Source organism: Mobula hypostoma, chromosome 14 (genome assembly GCF_963921235.1).
Source record: "Mobula hypostoma chromosome 14, sMobHyp1.1, whole genome shotgun sequence".
Lineage (NCBI taxonomy): Eukaryota > Metazoa > Chordata > Chondrichthyes > Myliobatiformes > Myliobatidae > Mobula > Mobula hypostoma.
In genome coordinates this window covers 17,501,509-17,520,297 of record NC_086110.1, presented here as the reverse complement: position 1 = coordinate 17,520,297, position 18,789 = coordinate 17,501,509, and the positions used below count along the sequence as shown (strand labels likewise).

The 18,789-nt window shown below is 39.8% G+C and overlaps 1 protein-coding gene across 1 annotated transcript in view; it reads left to right on the top strand.

Moving 5' to 3' along the window:
* plekhg4 (pleckstrin homology domain containing, family G (with RhoGef domain) member 4) overlaps positions 1-18,789 on the top strand; it is a 175,630-nt gene that overhangs the window by 122,012 nt on the left and 34,829 nt on the right. Inside the window, exons 16-19 of the mRNA XM_063067558.1 lie at positions 4,364-4,453; positions 10,614-10,838; positions 12,468-12,638; positions 13,207-13,384. Of these exons, the coding sequence (XP_062923628.1) occupies positions 4,364-4,453; positions 10,614-10,838; positions 12,468-12,638; positions 13,207-13,384 (664 nt within the window). The remainder of the gene's footprint in view (positions 1-4,363; positions 4,454-10,613; positions 10,839-12,467; positions 12,639-13,206; positions 13,385-18,789) is intronic.

Here is an 18,789-nt window from a genome sequence, read left to right as displayed (position 1 = left end):
AAGAGTAAATGATGCATGACCAAACACAATCATAACGTGGACAAATTTGATATCTAACTTAAAAGATCTTTTGTTAAAATAGGAATGCTTTGTCTGTGTATGTACTACTATTCAGTTGATTGGTGGAGGGGAGAGAGGGGTGGAGGGGGGATGGTGATGAATGTTGGGGGGTAGCTGGGTTAAACAGTCAAAATGTACTGGCAACTGGTTGTATTGAATGTAATTTGTTGGTGTTGCAATAAAAAAAAACTAATAATAATAAAACATTTTGTCATCCATATCATTAACATATAACATGAAGAGTGGTGGACCCAACAACGATCCCTGTGGAACACCATTAGTCACTGGTAACTAACCAGAAATGACTCCCTTTATTCCCATTCTTTGCCTTCTTCCAGTCATCCAAATTTCTGTCCAAGCTTTTAATCCCATGGGCTTGTATCTTGTTTAGCAACCTCAGCAATGGGTATCTCCTTACCCCACACTGCCCCCCAACTCTGCCTCCTCACCTTCTTGCCTACGTCCTCCCTGATCTCCTCGGTGTAAGGCTCCGCGTTGCAGGTGACGTAGATGGATCTGGCATCAATGGCATGTGGCCGGGTCATATAATCATGCGATGTATATTTATTCGTTAAATACTTTTTTCAGTATGGATGACATGAAAAATATTCAGCAAGAGCCAAAATAACGTAGATGTTGAAAAGGGGAAATTAAAACAGAAAACATTGGAAACATTCAGACAATCTGGAAACATTTGTAGAAGCAGAAACAGAAATAACGCTTCAGATTGAAGATTCTTCATTAGGACGAGAAAATGGATGTATTGATAAAGGCTTATCCCACCACCTCCCTCCCTTTTCTCGAATGCTCTGCCTCTTTCTCTGGAGACAGCTTATCTAATGATGTCTATTATAAACCCACTGATTCTCACAGCTACCTGAACTATACCTCTTCCCTCACTGTTACTTCTAAAAATGCCACCCCCTTCTCTCAATTCCTCTGTCTCCACCACATCTGCTCTCAGGATGAGGCTTTTCATTCTAGACCTAAAGAGATGTCCCCTCCTTCTTCAAAGAAAGGGGCTTCCCGTCCTCCACCATCATTACTGCCCTCAACCACATCTCTTCCATTTCGTGCACGTCTACCCTCACCCCATCCTCCTGCCACCCCACCAGTGATAGGGTTCCATCCTCTGCAACCAACACATAATTCTCCATAACTTCTACCATCTCTAGTGGGATCCCACCACCAAGCACATCTTTCCCTATGCCCCCCACTTTCTGCTCCCAATGCAACACATTTGTACATTTGTCCATCCTCACTGATCTCCCCCCTGGCACTTATCCTTGCAAGCGGAACAAGTGCTACACCAGCCCCTACACTACCTCTCTCACTACAATTCAGGGCCCCAAAGGGTGAGGCAACACTTCATCTGTGTGTCTGTTGGAGTCATTTACTGTATCCAGTGCACCCAGTGTGGCCTCCTGTATATGAGGGGCACAGATTGGGAGCGCAAACTTTGATGTGTGTTACACAGATTGGGAGACCACTTCACCAAGCACTTGCATTCTGTCCGCCAGAAAAAGTGGTATCTCCCAGTAGCCACCCATTTTAATTCCACTTCCTATTCCTATTCTGGCATGTCAGTCCATGGCTGCCTCTACTGCCGCGATGAGGCCACACACAGGTCAAAGGAGCAACACATATTCCGTTTGGGTAGCCTCCAACCTGATGGCATGAACTTCAATTTCTCGAACTTCCAGTAATGCCCACCACCCCCCCCCGTGCCTTCACCATTCCCCATTCTAATTTCCCTCTCTCACCTTCTCTCCTTACCTATCACTCCCTCTGGTGCTCATCCCCCTTTTCTTTCTTTCATGGCTTTCTGTCCTCTCTTATCAGATTCCCCCTTCTCCAGCCTGTATCTCTTTCATCAATCAACTTCCGAGCTCCTTACTTCACCACTACCCCACTTCCTGGTTTCACCTATCAGCTTGAGGTTTTCCTTACCCTCCCCCCACTTTCTTACTCTGACTCCTCATCTTTCTTTCCAGTCCTGATGAAGGGTCTCGGCCTGAAATGTTGACTGTTTACTCCTTTACATAGATGCTGCCTGGCTTGCTGAGTTCCTCCAGCATTTTATGTGTATTGCTTTGATTTCCAGCATCTGCAGATTTTCTCTTGTTTGTATTGATAAAGGGGTTTGATTTGAACCATTAATGGATCCCCTTTCCATAGGTGTTGCCTGTGATTTTATGATATTTATGATCAGATGACTTCTAGCTTCATTGGCTACGCTGTTGGTGGGGTTTCCATTCAGTTGGATATCAGGTTTAACAGTTTGGTCAAGTGCTAGCATCAGGGAAATTCCATGCTATTACACTTTTCATGCAGTGGAATTTTTGTGCAATGGATATTTATTTGTTTCAGTTCCCAGCAAATATTTATACCCTTAATTTTACTCATGATCTATTTACAAATAGTTCTACTCTGATTTTTAACTTCTTGCAATAATTGCATCAGGATTCTAGGATATCTTGCCATTCTTCATTTTTTCCTACCAATGCATGAAATTCACACATCTCCACATTATCTCCTCTTCGTGTCAGAAATTAAGTTGTTGAAGGTTTTGCTGTAGGTTTTGAGGTAAATTGAACTTGTATATTCAGGCTAGATTGCAGCTTAGTTTTTTTTCTAAATCCTAAATTGCAACATGTCTTGATAACAAATATTGAAAATTTTTAATTGGTTATGTTGCCTTTTGATCCAATACACTTGATGCTTCTCTGAGCACGTTGCAATAAAGTAATTAGGACAACACCAGAGCAAAAAAAAAATCAAATGCAGCTGTGAAATATCCACTGACTAAATCTTTCCAGGTATTGAGAGTGGGTATTTTCTATTGGCAGTTTTATGCATCTTCAATTTAATTGACAGGTAAATGACCTGATTTTAGTTGGTGATGTGGATTTACCTACATAATTAAATAAACATACATTAATCATAAAAGTTAAAGAAATTAAATCTATGGCCTCCATTTAACTGGATACCTGCTTAGTTCTCCCAATTCATTCCGATCTAGACTTGCGCAAGTAAATTCTTGATTTTGTGCTCATTGTGTTTTAATTGAGGAACGTGAATCAGAGCAGTGCTCTCAGTGTGGTACTGTTTCTAGCATATCTTGGCTCTGATCAAAGGTCTTCAATGTGAGTGTCAGATTGTTAAATGTGCTTAATGTTTGGAATTGCAGCTATCAGCTTCACCTTTGAGTATCAAGCCAGTTGTTACTGCAAACAGCACTGGAGATTAAACCTTTGAGAAATGATCTTTAGGAACTAATTTTGCCTTTCTGTTTGTGTCTTTTACAACTGAGTTCTTTGGCTGTCATTGATTATTAAGCTATAGAATTCCAGTTATGCAAAAGCAGGGACAGGAGTAAATACTTGGTTTTAAAACTCTTCATGTTATGTCTGTTGCATAGCAACGATGACAATAAATAATAGTCACAGTAACGTGTTGCCTACAGAGTGTAAATTGATTAATTTAATTTATAGATTACCATTTCAACTATTTTTCAAATGCTGTATATACATATGCATTCAAAATACTTTCTGTTGGCTTAGTTATTAAATTCAAGAAGCATCTAGGTCTTTTCAATACAAATATTAATCTGAATCTCTGGAAAACCTCGCTTGAAAGGCAATTTGCAGGATATTGCCATGGTTTATAAACAGCCATTGAATAGCAACATTAAAGGCCCTTGTGCTTCTGCTGATCTCATTTCTGCTAGGTTCCCAGGGAAAATGTAAAGCAAAGGCTAGGCATTCAACACAGAGTCACAACAAATTAGATGGAGGTTGTGATTGTGCCTAACTTAACAAAAGTTGTAATTAGCAAAAATGTAGGAAAATGGTAGATTTACACTATTATTTGGAATCATAACTATAAACCGAATTAGGAAAGCAAGTATAGGAGGTGGCTTGACTTTGGTAAAGCAATTAAAATATTTCAGCAAGTAAATTTCAACTCAATTTATTTAGATCTTTGCTTTGCTGCCCAATTCCACCAACAATGCTCACCAGAAATAACAAAAACCTAAGGATGAAAAATAAGAATTCTTGAAGGCATTTGATTAATAACATTTGCAGCATAATTAAGATTTTAACCTGATATTTTTTCCCCTTTATTCCTAATTTGAAACATGTCAGTGATTTAACTCTAGTTTAACATGCAACAACGATAACATCAGAATTGGTTTGCTGCATTATAATTTTATCTTTTATGCAATATTTCATTGGAATTATGAAAAATGGTAGAAGCACACATAGAAATTAAATATAGTATTTTATTAATACGTTTACAGCAAGACCAATTTGGCATGTATGCATTGTACAGCAAGAACAAACCAAAATCTGATGCTCTGCTAGCTAGCCATGGGAACACTTTTTTCAAGGTAAGCTTTTCATATGTTACCTAACAAAATCCAGTATCATTGTTTCACAAAAAAAACACTGCCCTAATTGTAATTTTTAAGGTCATGTATTTTAATAAGGCATTTATGTCATGCTGCTGAGAGACTTGATTAGTTGCTTCGTTCACAGTATCAAGTTTTGTTTGACTCATCATGACAGCCCTGTCATAGAAGAGCATCCCAGCCTTTTTGCAACACCTTGCACTGTGTCTCTAGCATGGCAGGTTTCTGTTCTTCAACTACACTACAATCCATCATGATGAGGTTTTCTGGCTCTACCATCCACTTTGGCTGTAAACTCTAGATGCCTTCCGCTGTGCTGGTGAAAACTTTTTCTTTACTCCTTTCTTATTCTTCGACGAGTTACTTTAAATCATTGCTTCTTGTTTTTGACCCCTCTGTTAAGAGAACAAAGCATTTCTTCTTTATGTAGAATATTCATAATTTCATACATTTTGATTTTCTGTTACAAAGAAAACAGCCCTGACCTATCACAAAAAAGATCTGATCTCTTCTGCATGCTCTCCAGTTCAGTCATGTACTCCCTGTAATGTGATCAAAGATGTATGCATACTCAAAATATAGTTTAACTAGGCGTATATGGAGTTCAAACATTATGTCCCAAACTTACATTTTCTGATTCAACTAGTGTAGCATGACCTATGTCATTTTATACGTGCTATTGACCTGCTTTGTTGCCTTTTTAGGATCTGTGCACTTACATCCAAGGTCCCCTTTGTTTCACCACACTCAGTATGCATCCATCTATTGTGTTATTAATACTCAGATGCATTACTTTTGGATTAAATTTCATTTTTATATTCATGTGCAATCCATCAGACCACATCATCTTTTAGTTTAAAGCTTTCACCTCTGCTGTTAATCACATGGCCAATTAGTGTGCCAAATGCATTTTTAAAATGCCCTTTACATTTAAGAATAAACATTACTGTTACAACAAAAGAAGTAAAGGACCAATACTGATCCCTATTTAATGTCACTGCAACATCCTTCCAGTTACAGGGACTCCTATAAGTTAATATCCTTAGCCTACTACCACTGCACCTGTTTTGATCCAAATTCTCTCCCTGATCTATGGACTTGCACATTTTTAAACTGTCTGCCAAGCAGGATCTTGTAAAAAGCCTTACTAATGCCTTCCTGACCCTACTTACTCTTGAGTCTGTTGAATCACCTTGTTTAATCTATGCTTTTCTACATGGAGCTTGTGATAGCCCTTAGAATTCACTATATTCAACCCCAGACCAACAGGCATGTAGATATTTCATTTATACCCTTTCATCTTTTAGGCAACATCACTAGACTTTCGCACCACTCATGCAGCCAAAAAGGACTGAAAAAAATTATTGTCAAGTTTCTTTTGCTCTTCGTTTAACAGTCAGGGATTATTTTATTTGGATCTGCTGATTTATCTACTTCCAATTATGCTAAATCCTTTACAGATCTCTCTTTTACTATGCTCATCACAGCCAGTGTTTCACATTCTTCTTTCTTAAAAACAATATTGATTTGTAAAGGCAATTGTGTAAGGTTCATTAGGAACATTACACTTAATTTTATATAGTATATCATAAAATACAGAGAAATGTTCATTGGTTCTATGCTAGTTCTCAGGGTACTCCCATTTGCCCCATTATTTTCTTGTGTTCTATTTTTATTCACATACCTGGTAAGACTGGTCAAGGCTTTGTGAGGTTGGTCAACTCCTGCCTGAGAAGTGACCTGGATCCACTCCACCTTGCCTACCATCACAACAGGACAACAGGTGCCATTTTATTGGCTCTTCACTCCATTCTGAAACACCTAGACAATGAAAATTCATGCTTCAAGTTGCTCTTCATCGACTACACTCAGCATTCATCATTAAAATCCCCTCAAAACTCACCACTAAGCTCTAAGACCTGGGCCTCAGTACCTCCTTATGCAATTGGATTTTCGATTTCCTCACAGGCAGACCCCAGTTGGTCCAGATTGGCAAACAACATATCCTCCACACTCACCATCAGCACAAGTACACCAGCAGGCTGTATACGTAGCCACTTTATACTTATGATTGTGTGGCTAAGTACATCTCCTTTACCATATTTAAGTCTGTTGATGGTGCCATTCTTGTTGGCTGAATCAATATGTAAGAGGGAAATTGAAAATCTGGTTGCGTAGTACCTCAACAACAGTCTTTCATTCAACATCAGAAAAATACAAAGAACTGATTATCGACTGTAAGAGGAAGAAGCCAGAGGTCCATGAGGCAGTCCTCATTAGGAGAATAGAGGCGGAGAGTGTCAGTAGCTTTAAATTCTTTGATGTTAACGTATCAGAGAATGTGACCTGGGACCAGCATGTAAGTAACTTTACACAGAAGACAAAGCAGCTCTTCAACTTCCTTAAAAGTTTATGTAGATTTGGCATGTCACCAAAACCTTTGACAAACTTCTGCAGATGTACAGTACAAAGTATCCTAACTAGTTACATCATGGCTTGGTATGGAAACTCCAATATCCAGTAATGAAAAATGGTGGATACAACCCAGTGCATCACAAGCAAAGCTCTCTCCACCATTGAGTATATTAATATGATGCATTGCCATAAGAAAGCAGCATCTGTCATCAAAGACTCCCACCGTCTGCACCATGCCCTTTTTCACTACTATCATTGGGCAGGAGATACAGAAGTCTTGGGCCCCAAGCCACCTGGTTCAGGAACAGTTACTATCCCACAACTATCAGGCTTCTGAATTTCATTGACTACAACCTGAATCACTTCCAAGGAGTGTTCACAACTTGTGTTCTCAGTATTACTATTATTTGCACAGTATGTTTCTTTTGCACATTAGTTGTTTATCAGTCTTTGTATAGTTTTTTGGTAAGATTCTGTTGTATTTTTTTCCTCCAGATGCTTGCAAGAAAACAAATCTCATGTTAGTATATGGTAGCATGTATGTTCAGTACTTTGAACCGATCAACCCCTCCCCACCTGACTTTCCTGCCTTCCACATACACTGGAAGTGCTGTACAGTAGCCAATTAGCCTACCAGCGTGGCTTTAGCATATAGAAAGAAACTGGAACAACCAGGGAAACCACACAGTTGCATGGCAAATTTGCATATTCTGCAGAGATTCCTCTGGGTCGTAGATAAAGGACAGGAACTATTCTATCACTATTGCACTTTATTTTGTTCCTACTATTTTTATTGGGCTTTCCTGTTGGTGTTTAAGTACTTACAAAGCATCTTTACATGTTGTGTGATTTTATCTATCATATTTTTTTCATATTTCCTCTGTTTTCTTAAGATTCCACTAATTTTCTTCTTGGAACTTTTTGTATTCTGCCTGGCCCTTTGCAGCATTAAGGATCCAGAGACTGACAAAAGCTTTCCTTTTTATCCCTTATTTATTATGAACATGTGAAAATAGGAGCAGGAGGGGGCCATTAGGCCCTTCAAATCTGCCTACCATTCAATATGGTCATTGCCGATCTATGTTGGCCTCAACTCCTTTTGCCAATTGCATGTAGCCCTCAATTTCTTGATTTTTCAAGTATCGCTGTCTTAAATATTTCTAATGTTCTGGCCTCCATTATCATCTGTGACAGATAATTCCAAAGGTTCTCCACACTCTGAGAGATCACCCATCATTCTTCTAAGCTCCAGAGTATACACACAAACTGAATTAGCCTGGTACAACTCCTTTTGAGTGCCTCCCAACCTACTTTATCTTTTTTTTGGTAAGGGGAACAAAATGTGCTCAGTGCTCCAGGTGTGGCCTCGCTAACATCCTGCATAATTGTAACTGAGTAGCTACCTTTTTAAGCTCCAACCCCTTCATAATAAAGATTTTTTGCCTTCATAAATGTTTGCTGGACCTGCTTTATCAACTTTTTCGTGATTGATGCTCTAGAACATCTAGATCCTTCTGAAGTCCACTTATTTGCAGACTTTCACCATTTAGATAATCTGTCTTTTGATTCTTGCTACTAAAGTACATGATCTCATATTTTCCTATATTAATGTAAGAAATAAGAGGCAGAGTAGGCCATCTGGCCCTTCAAGCTTGCTCTGCCATTCATAATGTCATGGTTGATCTTGCTGTGGATTCAACTCCACCTACCCGCCTTTTCCCCTAACTCTTAATTCCCTTACTATGTAAAAACCTATCTAACTGTGTCTTAAAATATTTAAACAGGTAGCCTTTACTGCTTTCTTGGGGAGAGAACTTCACAAATTAACTCTGGAAAAAGTAGCTCCTCCCCTTTTCCTTCTTAAATCTACTCTCCAAATCTTGGAGACTATGTCCCGTACTTATAATCATCTCTACTTACCTGCCTCTTACCTATCCTGTACATAATTTTATTTTTTATTTTTATAAAATCCTCTCTCATTCTTCTGAATTCCAGCTACTCAATTGTTCCTCATAGGATAAACACCTCATCTCTGGAATTATCCTCCTCTGCATCAACTCCAAAGTCAGTATATATTTCCTCAAGTAAGACTAGCACTGCATGCACTACTCCAGGCCTGCCTCATCAGTACCCTGTACAATTACAACATAACCAACCTGCTGTTAAATCCAGTCTCTCCATTTGCCAGGTTTTTGCCCAGCCTATGGACTTATTTATGTTTTTGGAGAATCGCTATGTCCTTGATACATTTGACATTCCAATCCTTTTCCTTTGGAGAAACAGTTGCATTTTCAACCCTATGCATGCCCCCCCCCCCAGAAATGATACACCTTATAGTAACTATTTTCTGTCCTATCCTATCACATAACAAACAAGTAAAATTAACATTCACTTAATTTAGAATGTTTATTCCCCTTTTATTTTTTATTTTTCCATCATTATTCTCTATCAAACTGAATTGTGATCACCAACACAGAATCCTTCTTCAACTTATAATCTTTCATCTGCCCAACTCCACAAGCTACATCCAGAAATTTATTATTAGGCTTACTTTATACTGGATAATAAAAATAACCTTGGAAGCACTCTTTCTCTCTACATTTTAAACTGAGTATATCCTAGTTACTATTAAGGTGATTAGAGTGATAGAGTAATACAATGTGGAAATAAGCCCTTCTGTCCCATTTGCCCTTATGTATCATGATACCCACCAAGCTGGACCCACTTGCCCAAGTTTGGCCCATATCCTTCTGAGATCCTCCTATGCCTGTACTTATCCAAATGTAAGTTTTTTTACACAGAGGGTTGTGGGTGCCTGGAATGACTTGCCAGAGATGGTAGTGGAGGCTAAAACATTAGGGGTATTTAAGGGCCTCTTGGATAGGCACATGGATGAAAGAAAAATAGAGTGTTACGGGGTAGTGTGGGTTTAGTACTTTTTTTTAGGGAATATATGAGTCGGCACAAGTTTGAGGGCCGAAGGGCCTGTACTGTGCTGTAGTATTCTAGTGTCTGGCGTCTTCTAGTGCCTTCTAGTGTCTAGTGTCTTTTGAATGTATATAAATGTACATGACATCCCAATTCCAATATTCAGTGTCCTGAATGATGAAGGTAAGTGTGCCAAAATCCTTCTTAACCACCCTGTCTGCCTGTGGTGCCATTTTTAATGAACAATGTACTCCTTGATCCTATTTCACAACACTGCAATGCCCTGACAATTTATTTTGTATGTCTTACCCTGGTTTGACATGCTTGAAAATGCAGCTCCTCCCACTTAGCTAAATTGAAAACTATTTGCCAATCTTCAGTCCATTTAATGTTTGATAATCTTTTTCACTGTCTAAAATATTGCCAATGTTTGTAATCTGATAACACTTACAATATTCCCAAATACTGCTTTTCCACACATGAAAATTTTCTTTAATTTGCTTTTCTATCTCCTTTGTACTGTTTTAGTTAAAACCATATAATTTCATTTGCTGATCTAATTCAAAATTCTTTCACTCGGCTGTAATTATTTTGTTAACCAATGCTACTGCACTCCTTTTTTATCTTTCTCGACCGAACTCTCTTGTAACCAAGAACTTCTAGCTGTCACTCTTACTTCTAACTAAACCATGCACCTTCAACACAATTGATGCATTAATTGTATCTTCCTTTAAATATTAATTCATTTGGCATTTTCTTAGCACTGTTATTTACTTCAGTTTTTGTGTTATTTTAGTACAAGCAACTACAACTGGGAGACAAAATGAATCTGGCTTCCTACTTACTGAAGCCCATCCAGCGAATGAGCAAATATGCCCTCTTACTGAAGGATTTAATCAAGGAATGCACTGAGGCTCAGGAACAGGAGCTGAATAATCTCAGGGCAGCAGAAGAAATGATTAAATTTCAGCTTCAGCATGGCAATGATTTGTTGGCGATGGATGCTATTAGGGATTGTGATGTAAGTGTATCATCAAAGAACGTTGCAAGTGTTGTTAATAAATTTTACCTGTTGAAATTTAACTAAGCACGAGGTAAAGTTTCAGATTAAAAACTAATTTAGCTAGAAGTCAGAAAAATCCAGACTAAAAAGTGTTATTAAATAATGAGATTTTGAACATTTAAGGGATTAAATGAAATGTTGGAGCTATTTTTAGAGGGATTTAACACAAAAGCAAAGACAGCATGATATACATCAAAGTTGCTGGTGAACGCAGCAGGCCAAGCAGCATCTATAGGAAGAGGCGCAGTCGACGTTTCAGGCCGAGACCCTTCGTCAGGACTAACTGAAGGAAGAGTGAGTAAGGGATTTGAAAGCTGGAGGGGGAGGGGGAGATGCAAAATGATAGGAGAAGACAGGAGGGGGAGGGATAGAGCCGAGAGCTGGACAGGTGATAGACAAAAGGGGATACGAGAGGATCATGGGACAGGAGGCCTAGGGAGAAAGACGGGGGGGGGGGTGACCCAGAGGATGGGCAAGAGGTATATTCAGAGGGACAGAGGGAGAAAAAGGAGAGTGAGAGAAAGAATGTGTGCATAAAAAGGATCCTCTCGTATCCCCTTTTGCCTATCACCTGTCCAGCTCTCGGCTCTATCCCTCCCCCTTCTGTCTTCTCCTATCATTTTGCATCTCCCCCTCCCCCTCCAGCTTTCAAATCCCTTACTCACTCTTCCTTCAGTTAATCCTGACGAAGGGTCTCGGCCTGAAACGTCGACTGCGCCTCTTCCTATAGATGCTGCTTGGCCTGCTGCGTTCACCAGCAACTTTGATGTATGTTGCTTGAATTTCCAGCATCTGCAGAATTCCTGTTGTTTACAGCATGATATGTGTAGAAGTTGCTAGGTAGGTGGCATAATAGCTCACTTGGTAAGTAAAAATTTAGTGAATTCACTTTTATGGATTTGTTCTCCAAACTGACCTGATCATGAATAATAATGGCTGCTATTATATGCCAGGGTGAGAAGATAATTGGAAGTAGGGGCTTCAGAAAAAACTCCACTGATACAAATTTAAAACAACATTCCTTGGCAGATGGTCAAGGGATGGCCCTGGCTTAGCTGATAACTGTTAAATTTATCAATTAGCTAACAGTTTCTGAATGTTCCTGCTAGAATGAAGAAGAATATGGCACATGACTGTAAAATTAGTACTGCGTAGAATTCAGTTTAGTACCGAAAACTGAACAATGTTTATTGTACGACACAGTTAACAAGCTAACTAAATTAAAATCAAATGTAAATCTGTAGAAGTATTGAAGTAAATTATGCTGTAGTGGAACAATGTGTGCAGACATTTATTTTTGTTTGTGTGCATTTACATAGGTATATTGATAAATGCTTTCATAAGTTTGTGTAGAACTTTGTTTCTTTTTCCACAATGATTTTATATCAAATCTATTGAAACTCCTGACACTTGGCTGACAATAGAAAATTGATCTAAGTTAACTGAGCATATAAAGAACAGCAGATGAGAATTTGTTTACAAAATACATTCCTTTAGTTGCTTAGATGATTTTCTGATTGTTAAGAATGGCATGAATGTAGGGTGGCATGATAATAAAAGCAATCATTTTACATTATATCAAAACAGGTGAACTTGAAGGAGCAGGGACAGTTGGTTCGCCAAGACGAGTTCATTATCTGGTCTGGCCGCAAAAAGCACTTGCGGCATGTTTTTCTGTTGGAAGATCTTATTCTTTTCAGCAAACCTAAAAGGATTGATAGTGGACTTGATGTCTATATCTACAAGCATTCTTTCAAAGTAAGAAAGTATTGCATAATCTCTTATAAATTATTTCTGATGAATCCTAAACTGTGGAATTTAACACATCGAACTATGAGGGATACAGGCTCAGTTAACACTTTTAAATGCTAGCTCAAAACCCATTATTTAACCGTGCTTTGAATTAACATCATTTCATTTTTTAGAATTTTCATGTTTGCACTTTATCCTATTGCAAAGCACTTTGAACTATATTATATGAAAAGTACTCTATAAATAGGTTATTATTATGAATTTAGTTGCTGTGTTAATTATCACATCTTCTGTAACGAAGATTGTTAACAGCTACTTAACAGTAAAGTTGCTTCTTATTTTTAATAAGAATTGGGAATTCCTTGGAGTTTCTCTTGGAAAAGTTGAGTGCAGGTTATAAATAATGGTAGCATATAATGCCAAATCCAATTAAATGATTAGAATTTGAACTGTAGCATGATGGTGTATCAAAAAGTGAAATTTATCTCTGAGAAATGTTCCATTCAATACACCACATTTAACTTTTGAAATATAAATAGAGTTAGTAAATAGTTAGTAAATATTTTGTTTGTAGATGGCAGATATTGGCTTGACTGAAAGTAGTGGTGAAAGTGGAACACGATTCGAAATCTGGTTTCGTCGTCGAAAAACCAGTGATACCTATATTCTTCAGGCAAATTCTCAAGAAGTTAAACAGGCCTGGACAAAAGATATTACAAGCATCTTATGGCAACAAGCTACCAGAAATAAAGGTAATGCATTTGGAAAGATTTGTTATTCCATGCTTCAGTGAGAGCTTTTCCAAAATGATTATTTTATTATTAGCTGAAGAAAATAAGTTATATGGGGTACATTTAGCCACTATCAGTTGTGATCTCATTGAATGGAAGAAGTAGTTAGAGGAGCAACTCTGCATAGCATTTTTCATTTTTGTTGCTTGAGTAACAGCTAACACATCAGTTTATGTACTTACAGATACAAGGTGTTGCCATGGATGTAAAGCCAGGCAAGAAATTTAGAGACGTTGAATAGGCTTTAGTTGGAGACAACAGAAAAGAGACATGAAGAAAAGAATAGTATAAACAAATCTATAGTAATAGGAGCAGAGAACATGTGGAATTAATTCCCCAGAGCCTTCACATTTTTTTAGCTTTTTAAAAAATCTTTTAATCAGCTGTCTGACATTTCTTGGACTGTGATTCCGGCAAGGTATGTTGGTTTCTCATGTGAGGATTAAGGTTAACACAGAGGTGTCACCGAAAATTGTGAAGGAAGTGAATAAAGGAGTGAGAACCAAAAGTTATGGTCCATATTGGTTGGGATGTGGTCCCAGGGGCAGATTTGAAAGAAAAGGCATTAAAGTAGGATTCAAAAGTGACAAATTCCATATTATCTCTTGTAACAGTGAGCATAAAAGAATGACAGAGGACAGAAAAAATATGACCTAGAGGAAATATAGGAGAGAGGTAACACATATAAGGGGTGATTGATAAGTTTGTGGCCTAAGGTGGAAGGAATTGATTTTAGAAAACCTAGCAGGTCCCTCCTACATGTAACACACATCAAAGTTGCTGGTGAATGCAGCAGGCCAGGCAGCATCTCTAGGAAGAGGTACAGTCAACGTTTCAGGCCGAGACCCTTCGTCAGGACTAACTGAAGGAAGAGTTAGTAAGAGATTTGAAAGTGGGAGTGGGAGGGGGAGATCCAAAATGATAGGAGAAGACAGGAGGGGGAGGGATGGAGCCAAGAGCTGGACAGGTGATTGGCAAAGGGGATATGAGAGGATCATGGGACAGGAGGTCCGGGGAGAAAGACAAGGGGGGGGGGAACCCAGAGGATGGGCAAGGGGTGTAGTCAGAGGGACAGAGGGAGAAAAAGGAGAGTGAGAGAAAGAATGTGTGTATAAAAATAAATAACGGATGGGGTACACGGAGGAGGTGGGGCATTAGCGGAAGTTAGAGAAGTCGGCAAAGGAAGTTAGAGAAGTCTGTCCGCCAGAGAAAGCAGGATCTCCCAGTGGCCACACATTTTAATTCCACATCCCATTCCCATTCTGACATGTCTATCCACGGCCTCCTCTACTGTAAAGATGAAGCCACACTCAGGTTGGAGAAACAACACCTTATATTCCGTCTAGGTAGCCTCCAACCTGATGGCATGAACGTCGACTTCTCTAACTTCTGCTAATGCCCCACCTCCCCTTCGTACCCCATCCGTTATTTATTTTTATACACACATTCTTTCTCTCACTCTCCTTTTTCTCCCTCTGTCCCTCTGACTACACCCCTTGCCCATCCTCTGGGTTCCCCCCCCCTTCCTTCAGTTAGTCCTGACGAAGGGTCTCGGCCTGAAACGTCGACTGTACCTCTTCCTAGAGATGGTGCCTGGTGTGCTGCGTTCACCAGCAACTTTGATGTGTGTTGCTTGAATTTCCAGCATCTGCAGAATTCCTGTTGTTTGCCCTCCTACATGTACACACTTAGTCCAGCAGTCATGGAGCATATGGATCCCTTCTTTGTAGAAGTGGTCCACAGCAGGGGTGATTGATAAGTTTGTGGCGTAAGGTAGAAGGAGATGAGTTAATAACTTCAAACTTAGTGCATTATCACTCAAAGAGTTGAACTGCACGTGCTTGTAACGAGAGCGTCTTGGACCCCCAGATGGTCCACAGCAGGGGTGATTGATAAGTTTGTGGCCTTAGGTAAAAGGAGATGAGCTATACAGCTCTCGTTACATGCATGTGCAGGTCAACTCTTTAAGTGAAAATGCAGAAAGTTTGAAGTTAATAACTCATCTCCTGCTACCTTAGGCCAAGAACTTATCAATCACCCCTGCTGTAGACCAACACTGGAGGTCCAAGACGCCAGCTTCTACAAAGAAAGGATTCATATGCTCCACGACTGTTGGACTAAGTGTGTAAATGTAGGAAAATTAAATGTGCTAGGTTTTCTAAAATTTACTCCTCCTACCTTAGGCCACAAACTTATCAATCACCCCTCGTATATTGCCGGAGTGTTTGGAAATGCACTTGTGTTGTGGGAGGAAGTTTGAACTTATTGAGAAAGGAGACAGGCATGAAAGGTATCACTGAAAAGGAGAAAAATAGAAGAGAATAATGTACAGAAAGTAAGATGGGTTGCTTCAGAACAAGAATAAACAATTTCTTAGACAAGACTAGATTGAAAATGAGTTGACTACGGTTGAAAGTAGGTTTACAGAGTATTTATGTAAATTCAGTAATTTACAATTGATCAGCTGCAAATGAATTTTAACCATGTGGATTATGATGCAGTGTTGGTTGCCATCATGTCCAACAATAACAGGAGATCTTTACAGGAGAATTTTTAAAGCAAATCATCATTGCATTGAGGCAATTCCACTCTCGACCGAGGAAAACAGGGTCCAATGGTATAAATAGTTGTCACAAACTGGGGTGTTCCTTGGTTGCAGTAGATAACCATGACTTTTTCTGTGCCTTATCATACGTCGCAGAACCACATTCCTCGCTGTTGGATCTGACTATTGATCTCATCTGTCCAGTCTGCCAGAGGTGACTACATGTTAGGACAGACACATCCCTATCTCACTAAGGTATAAACCCACTATCTACTCTCACCTGATTTAGGCCCCCCGCCCCCAGTTGAAGCAGTGTACCAGGGTGTGATGTCAATGGCAGTAAGGAGAATATGGAGAATAAAAAGGCAGAAAAATAAAGGATGTAAGTGGATTAGATAGAGAAAAACTGTTACCATTGTCAGAACAGTAAAGAACTAGGAATACAATGGCAACATTGCAAAAGTAACATGAAGAAAAACTATTTTGTGCATCAAGTGATTAGCATTTAGAATCTAGTCCCATGGCCAGAAGTATGAGCAAGTTCCTATGAAGTGTTCATAAGTGAGCCAGATAAGTATCTCTCACAACACGCTGGAGGAGCTCAGCAGGTCAGGCAGCGTTGGTAGAAACGATCAGTCAATGTTTCAGGCCAGAACCCTTTGTCAGAACTGTAGAGGGAAGGGACAGAGGCCCTATAAAGAAGGTGGGGGGAGGGTGGGAAGGTAAGTATCTAAAAGGAAAGACTTCTCAGGGCAGTATGGAGAGGATTAACTAAATCATCCTTGCTTGGAGCTGGTTGGTAATCAATGGGTTGTGGCCTCCTTCTGAATCAGAATGAAGTTTATTATTACTATCTTATAGAAACATAGAAAATAGGTGCAGGAATAGGCCATTTGGCCCTTCGAGCCTGCACCGCCATTTATTATGATCATGGCTGATCATCCAACTCAGAACCCCGCCCCAGCCTTCCCTCCATACCCCCTGACCCCCATAGCCACAAGGGCCATATCTAACTCCCTCTTAAATATAGCCAATGAACTGGCCTCAACTGTTTCCTGTGGCACAGAATTCCACAGATTCACCACTCTCTGTGTGAAGAAGTTTTTCCTAATCTCGGTCCTAAAAGGCTTCCCCTCTATCCTCAAACTGTGGCCCCTCGTTCTGGACTTCCCCAACATCGGGAACAATCTTCCTGCATCTAGCCTGTCCAATCCCTTTAGGATCTTATACGTTTCAATCAGATCCCCCCTCAATCTTCTAAATTCCAACGAGTACAAGCCCAGTTCATCCAGTCTTTCTTCATATGAAAGTCCTGCTATCCCAGGAATCAATCTGGTGAACCTTCTTTGTACTCCCTCTATGGCAAAAATGTCTTTCCTCAGATTAGGGGACCAAAACTGCACACAATACTCCAGGTGTGGTCTCACCAAGGCCTTGTACAACTGCAGTAGTACCTCCCTGCTCCTGTACTCGAATCCTCTCGCTATAAATACCAGCATACCATTCGCCTTTTTCACCGCCTGCTGTACCTGCATGCCCACTTTCAATGACTGGTGTATAATGACACCCAGGTCTCGTTATATGATGTGAAGTCTTTTTTGGCAGCAGTACCATGATGTAACCAGTCAGAATGTTCTCCACTGTACATTGGTAGAAATCTACAAGAGTCTCTGGTGATGTACCAGATCTCTTCAAACTTGTAACAAAATAGAGCGACTGGTGTGCCTTTTTTTTGTTGTTGCATCAATGTGCTCAAACCATTCTTTGATTCTGTGAAGAATGTGAACATATCCTGGGATGTGGTATGTAATAGCACTTACATGCTGGACCCAATCCTCTGAATGATAACACCGAGGAATTTAAAGTTGCTGGCCCTCTCCACCTCTCCTCTGATCCCTGATGAGGATTGGCTCATGGACCTCTGGTTTCCTCTTCTTGTAGTCAATAATCAGCTACTTGGTCTTGCTGAGATTCAGTGTGAGGTTGTGTTGTGGCACCACTCAACCAGATTTTCAGTCTCACTCCTATATACTGATTCATCACCCACCAATAGCCAACAATAGTGATGTCATCAGCAAACTTAAGTATGGCATTGGAGCTGTGCTTAGTCTCACAGTAATATGTATAAAGCAAGTTCAACAGGGGGCTAAGCACACAGCCTTGTGGTGCACCAGTGATGATGGTCGTTGCAAACGAAGTTAAAACTGAAATACTTTTGGTTGCTCCAAAAAACAAAAAGGATAAGCTTCTTGATAAACTTGGACACTTGGTTCCCCTTGTAAAGACTGAAGTACCTAGCCTGAGTGTTATCCTTAATTCAGATATGAAGTTTAAATCCCACATAATAGCCATTGTTGGAACGGCCATTGTGTGAGTGGGTCAGCATTGGAGTAGCTTTGGCTCAACAGGCTTGGGGCCTGTCTAATGGGGGGTGGGTGAGCAGCCAGAAGTCTTGGTACTTATTGGCATCAATGACATAAGTAAATTTCTTCTTTTTCTTTATTTTTCATTCCATGTCTGCTAGGGTACGGTCGGTGTAGATTTAATGGCTCCAGGGACTGTGTTTTGTTCTGTGTGAGGTATGGAAATTCTGGGAGACCTCCAGCCTCTCAAGTAACCACATCAGCAACTCAATGAACTTTGGTTTGTATGGGAGCCTGAGGAAATGATAGCTAGCAGCTACAGGGAGGTGGTCACCCCTAGATTACAGGAGGCAGGTAACTGGCTGACTGTCAAGAGAAGGAAGGGAGTTGGGCAGCCAGTACAGAGTACCCCTGTGGCCATTCTCCTCAATAATAAGTATACCACTTTGGATACTGTT